The 15,309-nt window shown below is 30.8% G+C and overlaps 1 protein-coding gene across 1 annotated transcript; it reads right to left on the reverse strand.

Moving 5' to 3' along the window:
- Positions 1-4,301: 4,301 nt before the first annotated feature.
- Positions 4,302-6,099, reverse strand: LOC18033346 (adenylate isopentenyltransferase 5, chloroplastic). Its single transcript, XM_006419743.2, has 2 exons — positions 5,741-6,099; positions 4,302-5,636 (listed from the first exon to the last, which is right to left on the reverse strand). Exon 2 carries the CDS (start codon positions 5,618-5,620, stop codon positions 4,637-4,639), a length of 984 nt encoding a protein of 327 aa, XP_006419806.1. The 5' UTR covers positions 5,621-5,636; positions 5,741-6,099; the 3' UTR covers positions 4,302-4,636.
- Positions 6,100-15,309: the final 9,210 nt, after the last annotated feature.

Raw genomic sequence — 15,309 nt, forward strand, 5'->3', positions numbered from 1 at the left:
TTGACAAATGAATAGAGGGGAAAGAGTACAAGGTTGCGTTTGCATGAGAGCTATCTAGCTCAATCAAGATTCTTAATTAGGAACGAAATTGAAATAGATAATATTCATGTCTGACACGACACTTATTTGGCTGCTCTTGCCGCCCAAGATTTGGACTCTATCTCTCAGAACCATCATGCATTAATTCTTTACAAAGATGTTATTCATATCTGGGCTCTCGATCGTTTTACACGTTCGTGAGTACTGACTTTTTTGCCTGTTAGCTAGCTAGGTTAAACCTTCAAAGAGTTGGTGAAAGAGATAAAAAAAAAAATGCACACGCATGCATGCATACAACGATAAGATGCATGGATTCATTTTGCTAAGCTCGAGTAAAATGAAGAAGACACCTATTAAATCTAGCCTCAATCTATAACTGCCGACATATCCGTTTCTCTTCATGAAAAATTTTGAGGTGCTTTTAGTGTATACAATCTTTTTTTCCTCCGTGTAATACTTCTTATAGTATGAATGAATCGGGAAAGAGTAAATCCACGTATAACAAGAATTCAGTGGACGATGAATATGTATACACCGATACAAGCGCAAATATTTCTTTATTGAATCACAAGAATCAGAAATTTTTGTGGCCATTCGAATGAAAAGTACCTCAGTCCTCAGGCACACGATATTTTGATATGACCTTGCCGTCTTTCTCACCGTGCAACAACCGTAAGATAGACTGTCCTTACGCAGTACCTACCGGCCGTTAGTGTCTTTAATTAATGGCTTGATGTTATTTTTTAGAATACAACAAATATTTGCTGGTTTTGTCTTATTTTATGTATTTAATAAGTGACGCTTACTGACGAAACTATGGGAGTGACTGATGGAGTACCGTTTGATCCTTATTTTGTATTTGTTCCAAAAGAAGAACTGTTTTTTATGAGTTATCAGTGGTGGTAGGCATTGTTCCCGTCAACGGAAATTTTCCCATCTCATTCAACCTTTACTCTTTTCAGTTTCCACCATTAAAGATGAAAGACAAGAAGAGGAAAAGGATCGATAAGTACATAATCATCTTCCAATTTTTTTGTTTGTTTGGCTATATACATTGTGTATATTTTCCCACTTCTTGAAAATGAGGATCAAATGATGCGTTTACAAGAAAATGATTAGCTAACAATACAAAAAAAGTGCCATTATTGTCACCGTGCATGTTGCGCAAAACGTACAAATATGTATGAGATATCTACAAGCGAAAACAGAAATTAATTAACCCAAAAAAAAAAAAAGAATAAGACATTATAGGCGTCAATGATATGCTCAGTTAAATGCTAAATTTATATACGAGTGCGACATATAATGGCTGAATACTTGGACCCCATGTGATTTTTTAAATCTTTGAACGCAATTTTTCAAAGAGTTAGTGTTGACTGTTCATCAAGCAAGATTATAATTTCGGATACGATTTGGGGTATTTTTGACTCTGTGATGACAACATAATAAATGGAAAATGATATTTGAACAGTGGCAGGACAGAAATAATAACTACTACGGTATGAACATTACTATCATTTTTGTACAATACACATATTTCTATCTTCGTAGTATGTTATTACTGTTCAAATAACTTTACTTAGCTACAAGAGTTATATTTGACTGCAGCTTGTAAAAATTTCTAGACAGCTACATGATAAATTATGTGTGCCAAACAAATAAACAACACTTAACGAATGTGGTCTTTTAATTTAACATTAAATAACAATTATAAATTAATCGCGATCCATCTAGTTCAGCACACTAGTAAGAACTAAGAACTGTCATTCTAAAAACGACTTCGAAATTAAAGGAATCCACGATTAAATAATTGGTGACAATCTATGCCACAAGTATAACTTTGATTGATCTTATTATCAACATTCATGGCATCTTTCAATTTTACATTGTTAATTAAGATATAAGTAGTTAATTTCATCATTTGGTTAGTTTATCTTGATAACCTAGTTGAATTCATATTATTCAAAAACTATAATAATTTAAATTAGTTAAGTTGAACCTCTTTCTTTCTTTCTTTCTTTCTTTTTTTTTTGGGAAAAAAATCCAACTAAAATTTTAATTCTCACCTGCTATTCAAACTAATTTTGGTGCAAACCAAAGAAAACTACTTAAAAGGCAATTCATTAATAAATCGAATGAGTTAAGTTGAACATCTTTACTTTTTTTTTTTTGATACAACGGGGCTCTCAATCAAAGAGCTATGAATGAACTAATCGGGGGTAAACTACCCCATACATATCATGAATAAGTAAAGGTTTGATACTTTCAAGAGGAATCAGAAACATGTGGAGACCCAGTGAAAAGGAAGTAGCGAGATTAGCCATAGGATCTGCAACGTAATTGGCCTCTCGGTAGATATGATTGATGCGAATGTGCCAATCGCGCTTCAGAAGCTCTTTTATTAACCAAATAAGGAAAGAAAATTCATTGTTTAAACAACAAAAATTGGCAACCATCTCAGACACACATAAGCCATCCACCTCCACTTGAAGCCAGCGTATACTAGATTGCCAAAAATTGAAACATCTTTACTTTCTAGGCTACTAATAATAGTAATACCTTTTAATGGACTTGATTCCAACTTGATGTTTTTCGATGTAATTAAAAAGATTATTTATTTTTAGTTTTTATATTTTTGCAAATCAATCACGCCAAAGTATTCACCTTTATAAGTTGTTCCAAATTCAACTTTATTTTTTGAATCTTTTTTTCCCCCTTCTTCCTCCTCTCGATGGGATGCAAATTCAGCCCTCTTGGGCCTTTTGCCAAAAGGTGGAGACCCAGTGAAAAAGAAGTAGAGAGGTTAGCCATATGATCTGCAACGTAATTGGCCTCTCTGTAGATATGATTGATGCGAATATGCCAATCGCGCTTCAGAAGCTCTTTTATTAACCAAATAAGGAAAGAAAATTCATTGTTTAAACAACAAAAATTGGCAACCGTCTCAGACACACATAAGCCATCCACCTCCACTTGCAGCCAGCGTATACTAGATTGCCAAAAATTGGAACATCTTTACTTTCTAGGCTACTAATAATAGTAATACCTTTTAATGGACTTGATTCCAACTTGATGTTTTTTGATGTAATTAAAAAGATTATTTATTTTTAGTTTTTATATTTTTGCAAATCAATCACGCCAAAGTATTCACCTTTATAAGTTGTTCCAAATTCAACTTTATTTTTTGAATCTTTTTTTTTCCCCCTTCTTCCTCCTCTCGATGGGATGCAAATTCAGCCCTCTTGGGCCTTTTGCCAAAAGGTAATATTTTGATACTACCCGTATGTGAAGAAAGAGGCTTAAAAACAAAAGAAGTTTTTTTTCCTTAAGTGGGCCCACAGGCCTTTAAAAATAACGGGAGGTAGTGAGTGGCGTATGAAGCTTTCATCTCCTCTTGTATCATTCAATTGGAAATTGGAATCATGTGGCATCAAAACGACAAGCATTACTGTGTTGGACCCACCAAATTCCTCCGTTTTCTTGCCTTTTGTACCCTTTTTTAAGATTCTCATTCCCCAACATCACATTAATTTCCATTTCCCATACATTAAATCACAATCGTTGATTCATATCATCACTGCCAAGAAATTTACTTTCCCATCAAATCAAAACCATTCTGACCCCACATAAAAAGCTTCCAGAAACGTTTAGATCCTCAGCGGATGGTGACTGATCAATCATGCATGTAACAACTTTTTCAGATACTTCCACAAAAGCGCGGTAGAGATAAAATAATATTCCCAATCATGTAAATTGTATATGTGTGTATATATGTCGTCATCAAAATTCAAGCACACGTTAAAAGAAAAGGTCCAAAGACCAAAATGCCACTCTAGGCTAGCGTTACAGAAAAGTGGGGCCTATTCCGACATCACAATCACAAACGGACCCACCAAAGAGAGTCTTCTGTATCATGGTTGATGAAGGCGCAGCACACGCTAGTACGGAAATCTTCAGCAGCCCGCATGGATTTTTAAAATGCTCCCAACCGTACGGCCGCCAAATGTAGGCACTTAACGACCTGACAAGTGACGGCAACCTCTCTAAATTCCATTTTACTTCTTCTTTTTTTTCCTCCTTTTTACCTTTTTTTTTTTTTTCAAGGCTTTTGCTAAATTACATCTTCAACTTACAACCAGGTATCCTAATACAAATATAAGTAATCCAGTGAGAGTGTATTTGAGATTGAGATTGAAAGATATATTGATATAATTTTTTAATAAAAAATTTATTATTTTTTAATAATTTTATCAAAATTATTATTTAAAATTTATAATTACTACATATTATTAATTTTTTTTATAATTACAACTTTTTTCACAATAACTGTTACTTAAAAGTTACAACACTTTGATCTCAAACAGTCCTGAATCTAGTTGATGGGCCAACTTCTAACTTAATTGGATGGTAAATTACTCTAAATGTAATTTAACACTCTTATTTTGAAGTTTATTGCAAGCGCACATATGTACCAAACTCAAAATTATGAGAAAAGTAAGAGAAAGTGCCAAAAACTTGCTAATTTGCTATGTGACAAAATGCTACATGGCATCATCACACGCATTTCGCCGTAGATTATGTGGGTCCCAATATTCTTTCAACGGGTTGCGGCAGCAACAGCGGTGGGAATAGGGACCGGTGGAGTGTTGACGATAGCCGGGGCGGTTTCCGGCATAGTGGCCACACGATCTTCGTCGTAGAGGAATTGACGAACAGTCATGGTACTGGGTAGCATCACGAGCTTCTCCCACGCTTCATCAGCTTCTTCGCCTCGTTTTAAGAACACCTCCGTGGCATCAATTCGATGCATGTTCCAATTCCATATGTCGTTGAGCCTATGAATTTTTTGTAATTGGCGACAAGATAGGTTACATGTATTTTCTTTAATTTTGTTAATGGCTGCCTCGAGAAGTTTAGCATGGATCTTATGATCTAGGAGTGATCCAGCACGTATATATTGGTCCAATTCAGGCACCCCAATGGCTCGCCTAACACCCCTTGAGTAATCAGCTTGTGGATCAAACATTTGCTTAACCTCCTCCACTAGGCCCAATTCCACCATCCGGTCAACTCTTTCGGATACGAAAGAATGCAACACGGGCAATGACACGTCAACCCAAAGAAAGAAACATTCGTACCTTAATTGGAACTCGGCAGCATCTCCGTTCACTAGGGCTTTGATGTAAGAACTGGACCCGCCGGCGATGATCGGGAGCCGGTCGCGGCTGAGGATGGATTCAATGGCTAAGGATGCGTGGTTTCTGAAATCAGTTGCTGTGAAATTCGCATTTGGTTCAATTATGCCTAGTAAATGGTGGGGGACCCCGTGGCATTCCTCTTCGGTGACCTTATTGGTAACTATGTCAAGACCTTTGTAAACCTGCATCTTATCCGAATTTATAATCTCCGCCGGGAAACGGGTGGCGAGATCAATGGCTAGACGGGACTTGCCGGTGCCTGTTGCTCCCATTACGAACACGACTTTGTCTTTCCGTCGAAAAAAATGCTCCAATTTGTGTACCCCTTGGAAAGTCACCAGGGGCTGTACAGCTTGTTTACAGGCAGTCATCGAAAGCTTCATATTTATCTAACACCAGCTGCCAAGTTAAGCAAAACAAGAATAAGGCAATAGCTAAATAAGCATGCAACAAGTTATATATCCTAAATTCAACAACCCCACTTGGTTTCATGGACCGCTTACCTTTTTTAAAAATCAAATATGCGGCGGATTGTGGAGGAAGATTGGTGAAGGGAAGAAGAGAGCTATCTGTGAATCAAAAGATGGCTCAAATGGGTTGCAAGTTTGTGAGGAATAAGAAGCAAACAATAGATAGTGGTGGCGTTACTTGTAAAGGTATATGCAAAAGCTAATAGTTGAGCTAGCACCACGCATAAAGCAAGGGTAGTCTGGCTATTTGAGATTTTTTGTATGCAATATGTACACTTCGAAGAAAGAATCGAGAAGAAGTAGAGATCATTTGAGGGGGCTTGTGAAAAGGAATATTGTTGACAACACAAGGGTAACTGGCTAGACATCCATTATCTGATATCTTTCAAAGCTCAAGGCTTTTGCATAAGCATGAACGACGAGCTTGGTATTTATATAATTTTATGGTACAGAGAGCGGGTTATTTTTAGAATTTATTCTATTATTTTGTGGAATCCACTCAAGACACAGGTAGCCCACAACCCAACGATGAGACAAAAATTAAGCTACGGTGATTAATAACCAATTTTTTTTCTTTAGGTTTAATTTCTGTATTTGATTTTATGCTAATCTAATCTTATGCTGAACAAAATACAAGTGAGCAGAGAATTTAATTGCCGTAAACAAAAAATATAATATAATATAATAATTAGAAATACAAATATGGCGCAAAAATGTTTAATCTCTAGGTATTCAACAAAGTAAGGTGATATTAGCAATTTAGCATAAATACAAATTTCAGTTTTTCCGCTTCTGGACATGAAAATTAACTATCAATTATAGCTCACTTCTGGACATGAAAACTTTACTGCTGATTTCATGGCCAAGTTGGCAGGATCTTTATCTCTCGGTTTTCATGATTTTGATAACCCACCAGAGGGTATTGAATATTGGTTATGTAATGATATGTATGAGAATACTATTCCCGCTCTGTTTTATCCTAATCTTTACTAGGATCCATTGTATCAAAAAAAAATTATAGCCCACGCACCTATTTTTTTTTAAGTTTTGCCTTTAGTACAAATGTAGGGTTAGGTCAAAGGGGTTAGTTGACTTAGAGTTTGGCTCTTGATAAGTAATAAGACAAATTTTTGGACCCCTTCAATTTTTGTTTTCTGCGATTGAAGAATATATAGAAAGACAAGTTTGTTTGCATATGGGTCACCACGATAATTTTATTGAATTAAAATTATATAATTGGAATTGTATATGAATCATCAGCTTAGTGTCTGATTCATCTACTTATCATCAAAAAATTAAAATTTGTCAATTCAAAGCATAAAGCAAGAGGTAGAAGTGTAAGTGTGATTTCTTTCTTTTGTTTTTCAGTTTGATTATGATTTGCTTTATATTTTTTTTTTACTAAGTAATATTATTTTTCTTATAAAGAGGTAAACGTTCATTTATTCTATTTTATGTTAAGTATCCGTTTAGTTCTTATATTTTAAAAAATATTTGAAGACACTCATACTGTTAAATATGTTACGTCCTACCCTTTTTCTTTTCTTTTACATTAATACCTTTCCAAACAATATTCTTTACCTTTTTCAAGATACTAGTGAAAAAAAATGTTAATATATCAAATTAGTCTTAAAAGTAAATTAAAAATTTTCATAAATTTTTATGTTATTATTTTTCTTTTAAGAGTAATTTGATAAATTATTTCTTGTTTACAAAATAACTATTAGTAAAATTGTTGCAATGATATAAAGATTACTTTAAGTTGGCTGATATTAATTTATTTATGAATAAATTATTAACAAGATTGTTGCAGGAGTTCAAAAAATATTAGTTTTTTCATATTGGTATTTATTGCTTAATTTACTAATTAAATTCTTATAGATAAATTAATTAATATCAAGAATATTATTGTGAGAATATTTATTGTAAAAGTTAAAAAAAAAGTAAGGGCAAGAATGTAATATATTTAACTATAAGGTTGTTTTGAGGTACTTTAAAATAAGGGGACTATACTACGCTTAAATTAAAATATAGGAATTAAACAAATATTTTCGCCTTATAAAGAATCATAAGTTTATTAGGATTATAATCAATTACATCTAGTATAAATAGGCTCGTTATGTTTATTTCTTTTCAATCGAACACATTCAGCTTAATTTATCTATTGAGATCTTTTCCTCTCTCATGAGAGCCTTCTTTATTAAGTTTCAAGTACCCATGCTAGAATAACATCTAGTATCATTATTCTACTGAATCAAGAATCTGCTTAAGCTAGCCCGTTTGTTTTATACGGACTTAAAAAGACAATGATAATTTATAAAAAAAAAAAAAATTAATCACAACTAGATTACCTACAATTTTTGGATGAGTGGATTATAGGGATATCAAAAATACCCCATCCAACCCGAACTGAACTCAAGCAATATTCGGCAAGACCCGAGTTACACTTGATAACCTAGGGTCCGACCCAGAACCCAAATTTTATGAAAAAAAATATAAAAATATAAATTATTTTGAATAATTATATTTATTTAGTCACCTATTACATATATTTAAAATTTTAAACATTTAAAGTTAATATTTTCATGCGCAATTTCGTTAAGTAAATTCTAAAAATCATAAATTGGGTTTTTGAAATCTAGATTAAACAAAATTCTAGCCCTGGACTTTTTAAGCCTGGCTCGCATGTTCAAAAAAATATAACCTAGCTGGATCTAGACATTGCCATAACCAAGAAATAGTTAAGGTTTTTACCATCCCAGTGAACTCGTTGTTTTAAACAAAAGCAATGAGCAAACAGAGAATTTTCCTTTCAGTGATTTTGATACCTAAACAATAATACTTTGTGCGATGAAAAGACAAGCTAAAATAGCTTTAACTATAGTGAAATCTCGCTACCATAATACTTTACATATGAATAACTTTTGTATAGTTATAAAAAATTCTGATCTCAATTTGGCTTAGTTATAAAATAAACAAAACTTCACATTATAATAAGTTATAACTTTTCTAAATTTCTTCTTAAGGAACTTGCCTCCATATAATAATAATTATCTATTTACTATGTTATATTAAAAGTTTAAGATGAAATAAAATATTTTTTAAGCCTGTTTGAGATAATAATTTATTTTTTGGGCTTTTAGTAATATGGCTTTGCATATTCCCAATACCATATAAATGATAGATCTATAGATCTATATACTATTTTTTTTGTTTAATCTATCATTTTATCAATGTCTATATATTATATTTAACCTGCTTCATTAATTAATTGTCAATGTAATACTTACTTTAATTCTATATCGATTGCACTAACGATAATTAAGTCAAAATAATAATTTTTGTAATTATACCTCTATTGACTTAATAATTTCCTTACACATACCTAGTAATAACTAATAAAATTAGTTTGGTCCCAACAATATGACTATAGAGACATTTTATTGTATCTTCAAGTACTAACTAAATACTTCACTGAATATATATGAATATTTCATTTTTCATGTTTTTAGTTTATATCAAACATACATCCGCCCGTATTTTTTAAATATATGGGATATTACATCAAACACATTCTTAAAAATTAAAATTGGTGCAAAAACAATTCAAAATTTTAGATTAATTCCATTTTTGAAAAAATTCTTCAAATCGCAAATCATTTTTTTTTATATAGCACAATGATTTGCGCATTTCTAGAAAATGAAAATGAATAATAATTATATTGAACTTTTAGTTTTATATATGAAAAAATTCATTCAGATTCTCTAGATTTGTCTCGATGATAATTAAACTCCCATCATTTTAGAAATTGACAACTAGACCATATAATCTCAACAATGGACATCGGAACCTATTTTGTCAGTAAAGCACCTTTTTGGGATGAGATAAGGGCATGATGCTCTATAGTCTATAATACCATTATCTCCAATCATATAAATGAAGTTTACTAATAAAAGATGTCTAAAATTTCTACTTCTATTATTTGAAACTACTTCATAAAGAGTTTAATTATTTGATTTTTAAAAGAGTCTAAGAGCCAATTTATTTATTTATTTGACTGAAGACTAAATATGATTTAATTTCAGCTTTAAGTATACTTGTTTATTGATTTACAATGAAAGCTTGGTAAAAGTATCCAACTAAAATTTACTCGAATTTTTTGATTTGTCACCGAATCTGAATGATTTAATATTATTTCATGATAAAACATTATTTTTTAACTTAATAAAAAATTATCTTTTATTGACAACACTATTCATAATGATAAACGTAAAAAATAATATTTTCCCATATGTTTCATATAAACAAACTTATTATTTGTATTTATATACTTAGTTTTTCATGTTAGAGTGAAATTGATCCATTTAAATTTCAGATGAAAATACAAACTATACCTAATTGTCGATTGAGACAGTGTTTAGAAGTCTATTATCTTATTATCTTTTAGATTATAGCAAAAAATTGTAACAGTAATATTGATATATTATCTTTATTTTTAGCCAATAATCGTGGGTTTCTAAAAATAGTAGCTTTAGGAATCATGTAATTAATTAAGACTTACATATTATGGGAATATAAAAATAATTCTATAATGACGGTGGGTTTCACCTGGCGATCATGGAATTTAGTAACAGTTTACAATTCTATTGCGGCTTGCTATCTCGATTGACTACTCCATTGCAATAATTAATCTCTGTGGCTTTTTTTTTTAAATATAATTATATATATATATATATATATATACACACACACACATCAAAACTCTGTTCATTACTAGGACAACTGAAAGTGATACATTATAGTGGAGTGATCCATAATTAATGCAGATAACAAAAATGACTTTTAGAGTGAACAAGATCCTCTTCTGAGCATTATGAGCTTTTAAATTTTTAATGATTTTTTGTCATGTGTTTTTTAGTAGTAGTGTATAAATAAGATTTAATTTATTTTATTTTTTTATTTATTAACAATCAATCAATCAATTAATTTATTTATTCAGGACATGATCAGATCATGAGAGAATTCTAATCCTTTTTAGAGATACTTAAAGAATTATATATATTGATCATTATCATCATTATTATGCCACTTTTTGACCCACTTTTTTTAAGCCACCAAAACTTGCAAAAAAACAACGATTTAGAAAATTGTACTCCAAGTGGGTTTACTTGTTTGGCTTTTCTAGTCCATAAAATCAAGTTCCAATTACACATTACAAAATATGAGATTGATAAATTGGCTACTCATGAAATGAAATATATAAAATCCAGTATAAAAGTGGCGTTGTGTCAAAGATTAAATACAAGGAATTGTTAATATGTATCACTTATACCTTATTGTTTTTAAAATACGCAAAAATCTCCTTGGCACCAAAAAGTTTAAAAAAAAAGAGGGTTAAATAACTTTGATAATTTATTTTGGAATATAATATATATTTATATTTATTATTAAAAAAGTATTTAAAAATAATCAAAACTATAAGAAAATATCTTATTATTAAGTTTTTTATCCACACCAAAACATAATCATTAAATTTTTTATTTTAATTTCTATTTGTATGATTTCTTTAATTTATAATAATATAAATATAAATAAATTTAAAACAAGAATAATATAGTAAAATTATGCCCCATAGAATTATTGACTACTGATTTTCAAAATTATCACAACTAACGAATTCCTTAAATATAATCAATTTGTCATGTATTGCACATGACCCACTCAATCCACGTCTTATAGTGATAATTTTGAAAATGGACATGATTTATAATCATTAGCAAGAGAATATATATCATTATCTAAGGTACCAACTTGACAAATAGTTTAAGTTATAGTTTGAAAAACTTTAGAGTTTTTCATAGAATTAGATCTATGGTTGAGCAGCTTGGGCTTGGGATTGTACATAAATGGAAATTGACAATTGCCTTCTGATGTGACAATGATGGATTCCGAGCGTGCTCGTGGGATCTCAAAAGGTCACTTCAATCATCATACACGAGAGATTTCAAATGGAAGTGGCACTAACTAGTTACATCTATAATGAGTGTGATTAAAAGGACTTCCACAATCATATACATTAATTTTCCTTTAGCTAAAGTCCTTGATTGCCTTGATAATATATCTAATCATTCCATGAACTTTATTGGGTCGAGAGCTTTGGTTTCCATTAGCTTCGAAGCAAAGTGCTTCCCTTAAAGGTACTTAAATTAGTTAATTTACAGGTAAAGACTCTTTTTGAAATGAAATGAATAAATATGAGTCTTTACATATAATAACTCATTATAAATATTTATTTTTAAATGTAAGATAGATCTTGTTTATGTTGGATCATAATCTAATGCCCATTTGAGTTTGTGCTGAGTACTAAATTAATATTTAATAACTAATTCGGTCTCATGTAGAACAATTGGTGATCATTGAACTAGTGTCCGACACAAACTCAGCTGAGCATTAAATCTATTTCTAAGATTTTTAAGTTATGTATGGCAGTTTTTTGAAATATGTTATAATATTAAAAATTATAATTATTAAGTTAATTATTTGTAAGTGTGGGTATATTTTTAATTTATATTAATCATATATTTATTGTTGAAAATATTATCTCACTAGGTTGAGAATAATTTTTAAACTAATAATAAAATTAGCGATAACTCTCAATTCATAAATTAACTTTTGAGTATGAATTATGTTCATATACTTTGTATACACTGTAATTTTGTAAATTTAGACTACTAAAAAGGGGCTCTTAATGGAATTTCATCAGATTATTTTGTAATTTTCAAAAGAGAAATCTATCTCTTCTCGCCATGTGTGTTGTACACGTGCTTGTTGAAAAAAAATTCCGATCGATCAGAACTTTCACATCCACCAAAAGCAGCCATTCTTTTGATCTCACCTTGAATTTTTTGTGGTTAATATCTTTTCGGGAATCGCTCTCCCCGTCACAATTTAGAACCTTAAAAGCAATCATGAGCAAGTCAATAGTGGGGTTATACACCTTTTTTTTTTTTTTTTCCTTAATAGAATCCACAGTTTTACTAAATTATTATAACAACAAACCCTAAAAAGGACCCGTGCAAAGCCTCCATTTACGATATTAATTAAATAAAAATTAACTTTAAAGAGGGAGGGGCATATTCATTTCTTTGTTTAATTAATTTATTCAAGGGTTGTTTCTTCATTTGAACCCACCTTCTTTTGATTCTTGTGACCCCATCACTTCAATTTCATTGTTAATTGCATTAATTATTCATCCAAAACACATAATACCATTTTATAGATATAATTTTTTAGTACCAACCGTGATCATCATCATGTGGTGGTTTGCATCGCTATGTCGTCGTATAATAAGTCAAATACAAATTTAGTGTTGTTATAAAATAAACAATAAATAACATTATAATAGTCTTGAAACTTGATTTGGAAGAGGACTCTGTGGTCGTCAACTCCTGGTCGCTGTGAAGTCTTATTCTTTTGAGTCACACACAGGGAATTATATTTTATTTGTTAATTGCTTATTGACTATATGTTTTAGGCTCATTAGGTAATGGATTTGTTTATAATTTTGAATATATTCTGATATCGATCATTATGTCGTATTTAATAATCATCAAGATAGCCCTGCTGGACATTTGTTGTTACACACCGTAAGCAAAACACACTAATTAACGTGTGTGCTCGCAGCTAAACAGTGTTTAAATCTAGGGGATTAATCCTTGCGTTCTATCGAAACTCAAGCTTAGAATACTATTGTCTAATCCCTTTCCTTCAGCATAACTTTTTAGGTTAAAAGGTTTCGCGGCATAGTATCCGAGTAGGTTAGTCTTGAATGTTTTGTATTTAAATCTTCATATAAGAATGAAATTCACACAAAATAGAATAAATTGTCTGTGTTGAATTCACGTGATATGTCCAATTGAGTGTTACGGATGACACAAAATGTTAGACAAACTCATACTGTGTTTACTAACCAAGAATGGGAATCGAAATGAGAGAATCAAAATGAATAACTTGTTTACTGTTAAATTAAGGTTGGAATTGAGAATGAGTTTCACAGGTCTCACATAAATTTTGGATTGATTGCTAGAGTTTTGATTGCTTGAGGAGGGGTTGGGAATGGGAACCCCATTCCTCGGAATGACAAAATTATCCCTAATACACTTTTAATATATCCAAAATACCATCTTTAGAAATTAAAAAAAATAATTAAAAAATAAACTGAAAATTTACTTTATTATGGAATTCAGTTATTGTTTTTTTTATTATTATTGTTGTTGTTGTTGTTAATTTATTAATTATTACTATTATTTATTTATTTATTACTTTAATTTTCATCATCATCATCACCATCACCATCATCAAATGACAATAATTAACATAGAGTATTTTAATAAATTATTAATGATACTATTTTTAATATTATTATTATTAACAATTATTTTTATAATAATAAAATTCACAAATAACTATGATGATGATGATGATAATACTTATTATTATAATTAATTAAGAGCATTTTAGTAATTTGAAATAATTTAGTTTATTCCAATTCCGATTCTAAGATAAAATAAACATATCAATGAAATTTTAATTTATTTTAATTTTAATCTATTTCGATTACTAACAAATAAATGCAGCATCAAAGTGTTATTATCTTGACCCTAACCTTCCAATTTAAATTTTTAAGTTAACTGATTTATCAAAACATGAGCTTATCTTATATATATATATATGTGGATTTTGCTACCTTACGTTAAACGTAAGGTACAATCACTCACACAATTTATTTATGGACTCCATTAAAATCTACCACTAGTGAGAGAGCTGTACCTTACGATAACTGTAAGGTAGCAGCTAGCTCTCTCTCTCTCTCTCTCTATATATATATATATATACACACACACACACACGAAGGAAAACCAATATACAGTAAATTGCGGCATTTTTTGCCCTTATTAGAAGTCTCAATAGTAAGGCAAATGCTATGTTACAATTAATGTAACATACACACTCAACAACAACCACACAAATTGTGTGGGTCCATTATTTGTGTGGTTGTTGTTGAGTGTGTATGTTATATTAATTGTAACATAGGGGCTCCCCAAAAGTAAATGTCCTTCGTGCACTGTACATACTCTGTACCTCGTGCAGCTGTGCTGACATCATAGAGCCGTAATGATAATGAAATAACAAAAATAATTTATTTTTTAACATGGAGATGAGTTGATGTGCCAGACAGAACTTAAGCTTTATCCAATATTAAAGCTTGCTAACCTTGACACTAATGTTGGTTAAAACGATGCTTCCAAATAGTTCAAAATCATCACTTTAGTCCTTTTCGTTCAAAAGTTGGCAGGTTACATGGTCGAAATTCACGATCACACTTTTAACCTAGCAACCATCCTACCACTGACTACTACCTGTAAAATTCTTTATGAAATGACAAAACAAAACTATATTTATTCTCTCGATGTATGGCCAGCTATAAAGCAAATTATTAATAATACAATCAATTGAAGATCGATCGAACACTTGGTTACCCTTTTTACCTGAAAATTTTTGAAAAAAGAAATTAAAGGTTTTAATTCTCTTCGTTTAGTCAC

The sequence above is a fragment of the Citrus clementina genome, unplaced genomic scaffold (assembly GCF_000493195.1).
Source record: "Citrus clementina cultivar Clemenules unplaced genomic scaffold, Citrus_clementina_v1.0 scaffold_9, whole genome shotgun sequence".
NCBI classification, from domain to species: domain Eukaryota; kingdom Viridiplantae; phylum Streptophyta; class Magnoliopsida; order Sapindales; family Rutaceae; genus Citrus; species Citrus x clementina.

What these genes read in the sequence shown, in the direction of transcription:
- LOC18033346 (XM_006419743.2), bottom strand. Translation starts at nt 5,620, where the DNA reads ATGAAGCTTTCGATGACTGCCTGTAAACAAGCTGTACAGCCCCTGGTG.